The 6,445-nt window shown below is 41.2% G+C and overlaps 1 protein-coding gene across 1 annotated transcript; it reads right to left on the bottom strand.

The window, feature by feature from the left end:
* Positions 1-3,067: 3,067 nt before the first annotated feature.
* DEFB134 (defensin beta 134) lies at positions 3,068-5,474 on the bottom strand. Its single transcript, XM_055579687.1, has 2 exons — positions 5,417-5,474; positions 3,068-3,210 (listed from the first exon to the last, which is right to left on the bottom strand). The coding sequence occupies exons 1-2, from the start codon at positions 5,472-5,474 to the stop codon at positions 3,068-3,070; spliced, it is 201 nt and encodes a 66-aa protein (XP_055435662.1).
* Positions 5,475-6,445: the final 971 nt, after the last annotated feature.

The raw sequence follows: 6,445 nt of genomic DNA, 5'->3' as shown, positions 1-6,445 counted from the left end.
TTCTCACGTGAAAAACTAATTTGGAATATATTCTCTATCACCAGAAATCTGAAGTTTATTTATTTTTTAACCTTTACTTTTTAATATAAATTTACTTATTTTAATTGGAGGCTAATTACTTTACAATATTGTATTGGTTTTGCCATACATCAACATGAATCTGCTACGGGTGTACATGTGCTCCCCATCCTGAACCCCCCTCCCACCTCCCTCCCCGTACCATCCCTTTGGGTCATCCCAGTGCGCCAGCCCCGAGCATCCTGTATCCTGCATCGAACCTGGACTGGCGATTCATTTCACATATGATATTATACATGTTTCAATGCCATTCTCCCAAATCATCCCACCCTCGCCCTCTCCCACAGAGTCCAAAAGACTGTTCTATACATCAGTGTCTCTTTTGCTGTCTCACATACAGGGTTATCGTTACCATCTTTCTAAATTCCATATATATGCATTAGTATACTGCATTGGTGTTTTTCTTTCTGGCTTACTTCACTCTGTATAATAGGCTCCAGTTTCATCCACCTCATTAGAACTGATTCAAATGTATTCTTTTTTTTATGATATTATACATGTTTTAATGCCATTCTTCCAAATCATCCCCCCCTCCCTCTCCCACAGAGTCCAAAAGACTGTTCTATACATCTGTGTCTCTTTTGCTGTCTTGTACACAGGGTTGTTGTTACCATCTTTCTAAATTCCATATATATGTGTTAGTATACTGTATTGGTGTTTTTCTTTCTGGCTTACTTCACTCTGTATATTAGGCTCCAGTTTCATCCACCTCATTAGAACTGATTCAAATGTATTCTTTTTAATGGCTGAGTAATACTCCATTGTGTATATGTACCACAGCTTTCTTATCCATTCATCTGCTGATGGACATCTAGGTGGCTTCCATGTCCTGGCTGTTATAAACAGTGCTGCGATGAACATTGGGGTACATGTGTCTCTTTCCCTTCTGGTTTCCTCAGTGTGTATGCCCAGCAGTGGGATTGCTGGATCATAAGGCGGTTCTATTTCCTGTTTTTTGAGGAATCTCCGCACTGTTCTCCATAGTGGCTGTACTAGTTTGCATTCCCACCAACAGTGTAAGAGGGTTCCCCTTTCTCCACACCTTCTCCAGCATTTATTGCTTGTAGACTTTTGGATCGCAGCCATTCTGACTGGTGTGAAATGGTACCTCATTGTGGTTTTGATTTGCATTTCTCTGATAATGAGTGATGTTGAGCATCTTTTCATGTGTTTGTTAGCCATCTGTATGTCTTCTTTGGAGAAATGTCTGTTTAGTTCTTTGGCAAATTTTTTGATTGGGTCATTTATTTTTCTGGAGTTGAGCTGCAGGAGTTGCTTGTATATTTTTGAGATTAATTCTTTGTCAGTTGCTTCATTTGCTGTTATTTTCTCGCATTCTGAAGGCTGTCTTTTCACCTTGCTTATAGTTTCCTTTCAGAGTCTGAGAGTTTTTTTGGGTCCTGTCTGGATGCCTTCCTTACTCTGGATACTGAACCATGGTTATCACTCCAGGTCATGTCTAATCCCATCCCTTTTTATCCCCTGTTCCCTAATGACTCCACAGGAGAATTTGGGCCTCTGAGAAGGGGATTTTTAGTATCTTCCCTGCTAAAGACACCAACACTGGATTTTATCAAAGGTTGAATAGTGTCTGGGAATGTGGAACCCCTAACAACCCTTCATTCATTTCAACCACTGTTATCCTTTTGTCTTTTCTCAGTATCAGGGAGTAGCTGGAAAGGCGGGGCTGTCATTCAGGCCAGGCCTTGGGCACAGTTTTCTCAGTCCTATTCTAGGTCAGTGATTGGTTCTCTGCAGTTAGAGCCCTGTCCTCTCAGAATCACAAGAGAGTCTGAGCTGAATTCAGCAGTGAAGCTGAAGAAGATTGCTGCACGCCCAGAATCTGCCCCCTTCCATCGCTGCACTGCTTATCCTGAGCAGCATGTGCCGAACTCCTTGGTGCATCTGTACACGGGTTGGTGACACTGAAAAGTGAGAAAGATGTGCAGCAGCACCACCGTGGTCAGTGGGACAACCATTGAGCTAGTGGAAGTTGCTAGGTTTGCCTGTCACACTTTTTTTTCCTTTTGCTTTCTTTTTCTTTTTTGGCCACACTTCAGGGCATGTGGGATCTTAAGTTCCCTGACCAGGAATTGAGCCATCAACCCCTGCAGTGGACGTGCAGAGTTAATCACTGGACTGTCAGGGACATCCCTGCCTGTCGTACTTTCGTAAGGTTCACTGGTAAACAAAACAATGAATTCTAGTGAAACACTTTATTACTTATACACAGCAAAGCAAGACTAGCAGGTGTGTTAGCTCCTAGTCTCACAGGATGGCACACCCCCAGAGTGGCCAGATGGTAGATGGCAAAGATGGTGAGCCACTCAGCTGTGGAGAAGCCAACTCTGAACCATGGCCAGGTGGTCTGATAGCTGAACCCAAGGGGGTTGAAGTGGAAAGTCACATGATTTCATTCTCTGAAACCAGGGAGGTGGATGAGAACCTGCTTTGTTACAGCCCATCGTAACATAGCTTTTGTCCTTGTGTTTCAAGACCTGCAGGGTCAGACCCAGTCAAGACTCGTGCAGCCTTAAGTGAAGTCAAAGTGGTCCATGTGAGAGAGATACAAGGTCATTAGAGGCTGGGGCAGGTCTGTTCCTCTACAGATGAGAGGCTCAAAGAAAAGGTGAATAGGGAACTGAAGGTATGGTAGGGTAAAGCCTAGGTGTAAAAGGATGTTTCTATAGTTTTGGGGCCTCTATAAATAATGTAGATAACCTTTCTATGAGTAAAGATAAAAATAGGCACTGAGGAGACTGTGCGTATCACTTTGAAGTGAGGAAAAATATATTATAACCTGTTTTCCTGAGGACCTTAAATGTCTTTAGGAAGACATCAGCTGAGCTTTTCAAATCTAATATAATAAGATTTTGATGTTCTGATGGCTTATAAAAATGCTGAAAACCAACAACTGTGGGCACATCTCAGTGTCAGAGTTCAGTTTAAATTCTCTGTCAAGTTAATTGGTATTTACTGGCTTCTTAAGTCAGGGCTCAGGGTTTCCTTTGAGACAGCACTCCAGCTGAAACATGCAGTAGGCAACTAGCATTTCACTTCCAAAGCACTCAAGTCTGCAGGTACCATTTATGTGACATCTTCTGTATAATTCTGATGATAATGGATTCAAGCCTGGAAAGAAAATGAGTGGAAAGATTATTCATGATAGACCTTTCTGTACTATAGAATGACTAGTCCTTCCATTTTTGTCAAAGTGGGTTCCAAGAGACCTGTTCATAGTCTGGTACTATAATTGAAAACATTTAAAAAGGTATGGTTTGAACTGTGTCCTCCACAGGTTCATATATTGAAACCATAATCCCCACTGTGATTGTTCTTGGAGATAGGGACTTTAGAGGTGACAGTAAAGTTAAATGAGGTTATAAGAGGGGGGGCCTGGTCCAATAGAATTGGTGGCCTTTTTGACAGAAAACACAGAAAGAAGATGGCTGTCTGCAAGCTAGGAAGGTAACTCGTATCAGAAACTGAATTGGTCTTCAGTTGCTCTTGGACTTTCCAGCCTCTGGAACTGTGAGAAAATAAATTTCTTTAGGCCTTGCCATGCATGATATTTTGCTATGGTAGCCTGAACTGACTGAGACAATTAATAACTTGGAACTTTGCCCAAATTGGTTGAATAATAAATTCTATAAACAAGTTACCTATGTATGTAGTCATTAACAAAATATATAATTATTTGTTCATTCTCAAGCCAGTTTTTTATAAATCCAAGTACTGTTTAGGTACAGATTTGAGTATGATACCACAAAGAATTTTTGGTCTTGGCTAAAAAGGAAGCACAAAAGATGCATGAGAGAGAAGAAAATATTACAAGTCCAGTGAGATATATGCAACATGGAGTTGTGGTGTGAGTTCAGAGGAGGATGGAAGCAATTCTGAGGATGGGATGTATTATTGGAGCCCAAGGCGTTTGAGCTGGACCTACAGTTTAGTGGACATGTACCTCTATAGAATCATCAGAATATGAATGTTTATTTTCATATGTAAGAGAGTGCTGAAAGGATAAACAATGCTAAAATTTGGCCATATGTGGAAATTTTGAGTAAGTCTTTACCCCATTTATTTTGCCTGGAGCTTCCCTGGTGGCTCCGACCATAAAGAATCCGCCTGCCAATGCAGGAGACCCAGGTTCAATCTCTGGGTCAGGAAGATCCCCTAAAGAAGGGTATGGCAACCCACTCCAGTATTCTTGCCTGGAAAATCCCATGGACAGAGGAGCCTGGCAGGCTATAGTCCATGGGGTTGCAAAGAGTCAGACGTGACTAAGCGATTAACATACACAGGAAAAGAGGAGGTCAGGGTTACTAGGTTAGCAAGATGGATGCCTAAGAAGATGTGAAGTATAATGGTCTATATGTGAAATTTGCAATGATCTCTATAAAGAAACAAGAAGTTCTTATAAAAATAATAAGCTATGGGCATGTATACAGCACTGAAGGGAATATTGTAGACTCTGTGCAGTTGTTCACTGTCCAGAGCCCATGGATTCATTGCATGAACCATAGTGGAATTGTAGTGGCCTGCAGAGCTTCTAGAGGCCTGGATTCTATAGGCCTGTTGAGTCACATGATATGAACATCTGGTTCATCTGCCTAGAGAATACATGAGAGATTGAGAAATTAAGTAGGACCCTTCAACATATGGATGTGAACTGATTCAGTAGCACTAAATGAAGAGAATTCTCAAGATGAGATTTTCAAAGTCAGTAATGTATGCGGTCAGTATGAGGCCAGCTGGTGCTCTCCCTAACATTTCTCCAGCTGCTACCTCATCTAATCAGATATTTCTCACTTCACATGAAGCCCATCAAATCTCTTGGATTATGGCAGTTCCTAATCTGTTTCCCTGTGTACCTGAAGGATCTACAAATGATAAGTTAACTGTGAGTAATTTGAGTATATTGGAAAGCGTTAAACATTACATTGTTACTGCTTGCTGGTGTTGACTACTATACCTAGGCATATTCCTGAGTAGAGATACAACAATAGTAGCAAAACAAAATGGAGTATTACTAATAAAAATATAATGATAACTCTTGTAAGTCAGGAACTGTACATATGTATAGGCATATTCTATACATTATTTTATTTAATCCTTGCAAGACTCTGAAGTTATTATTATTTCCATTTGGTAAATGAAGACATTACATTTCAGAGATGCTCAGACTTTTGCCTCCAACTGTACAGCTGCAGTTTGGAGAGCCAAGATTCAAGGTCCTTCAAAAATTACAGAGTTTATGGTGGTAGGACATTCATAGGCTTGCATAGTGCAATTGCTCTTCTAGACAAGGATTCTCCCAGGAAGATTCCCATTTTACCTGCTAGTGCTGTATCCCAAAAGATGAGAAACACAAACACAGTGAAGGGAGACTCCATGGCTGGCACTTTCTTGTTGAGGAGGCTCCTGGCAGGGTCTGATGCAGGCTGTCCTAGAGCAGAGAGGGAAAGATGAGCATGCCATTCAGCACAAACCTCTCAGGTCTGGGGATGATCTGCTCCAGGTAGATATGCTACACTGACCTCCCCTGAGGCAGCTGAGCTGGCAATGCTTATATGAGGAAAAAACAACCAGCCGTGTCCTGTTTGACAGCTTTTCCTATTGGCAAAGGCACTGCTCACCCCCTTGGAAAACCTGGATTTTCCAAAAGACTAACAGAGACCTTTTTAAAAAGAATTTCTTTTTATTTATTTTAAATAAATAAAGTTATTTGTTTGACTTTTATGTTACAACAGAAATGCAATTCTAGAAAATTCGTAAAATATTGAGAATTATAAGGAAAGAAGTTACACTTGAGCCCCACCTCTTCAGACACAACATGTGTGTTTCTCAAGGAAGTTGATTGTATTTCTAGTTTTTTGTTTAATATTTTATCTTGTATAGTTACAGGCATGATATACCCATATTTATGTATTCTGCTTTTGTAAGGTGGTATCAGTTCAGTTCAGTCACTCAGATGCGTCCAACTCTTTGCGACCCCATGCACTGCAGAATGCCAGGCTTCCCTGTGCATCACCAACTCCTGGAGCATGCTCAAACTCATGTCCATTGAGTCAGTGATGGCATTCAATCATCTCATTCTCTGTTGTCCCCTTCTCCTCCTGCCTTCAATCTTTCCCAGCATCAGGGTCTTTTCCAGTGAGTCAGTTCTTTGAATCAGGTGGCCAGAGTTTTGAAGTTTCAGCTTCAGCATCGGTCCTTCCAGTGAATATTCAGGACTGATTTCCTTTAGGATGGACTGGTTGGATCTCCTTGCTGTCAAATGGACTCTCAAGAGCCTTCTCCAACACCAAGTTCAAAAGCATCAATTCTTTGGCACTCAGTTTTCTTTATGGTCCAACTCGCACAT

Source organism: Bubalus kerabau, chromosome 4 (genome assembly GCF_029407905.1).
Source record: "Bubalus kerabau isolate K-KA32 ecotype Philippines breed swamp buffalo chromosome 4, PCC_UOA_SB_1v2, whole genome shotgun sequence".
NCBI lineage: Eukaryota > Metazoa > Chordata > Mammalia > Artiodactyla > Bovidae > Bubalus > Bubalus kerabau.
The sequence above is the reverse complement of the archived record's forward strand: the minus strand, read 5'-3'. Positions and strand labels throughout refer to the sequence as shown.

Coding starts and splice junctions, on each gene's coding strand:
- DEFB134 (XM_055579687.1), bottom strand. CDS start 5,474: ATGGAGTCTCCCTTCACTGTGTTTGTGTTTCTCATCTTTTGGGATACA. Junction 3,211..5,416: donor TTGGGATACAGCACTAGCAG/GTAAAATGGGAA, acceptor TTTTCTTTCCAG/GCTTGAATCCATTATCATCA.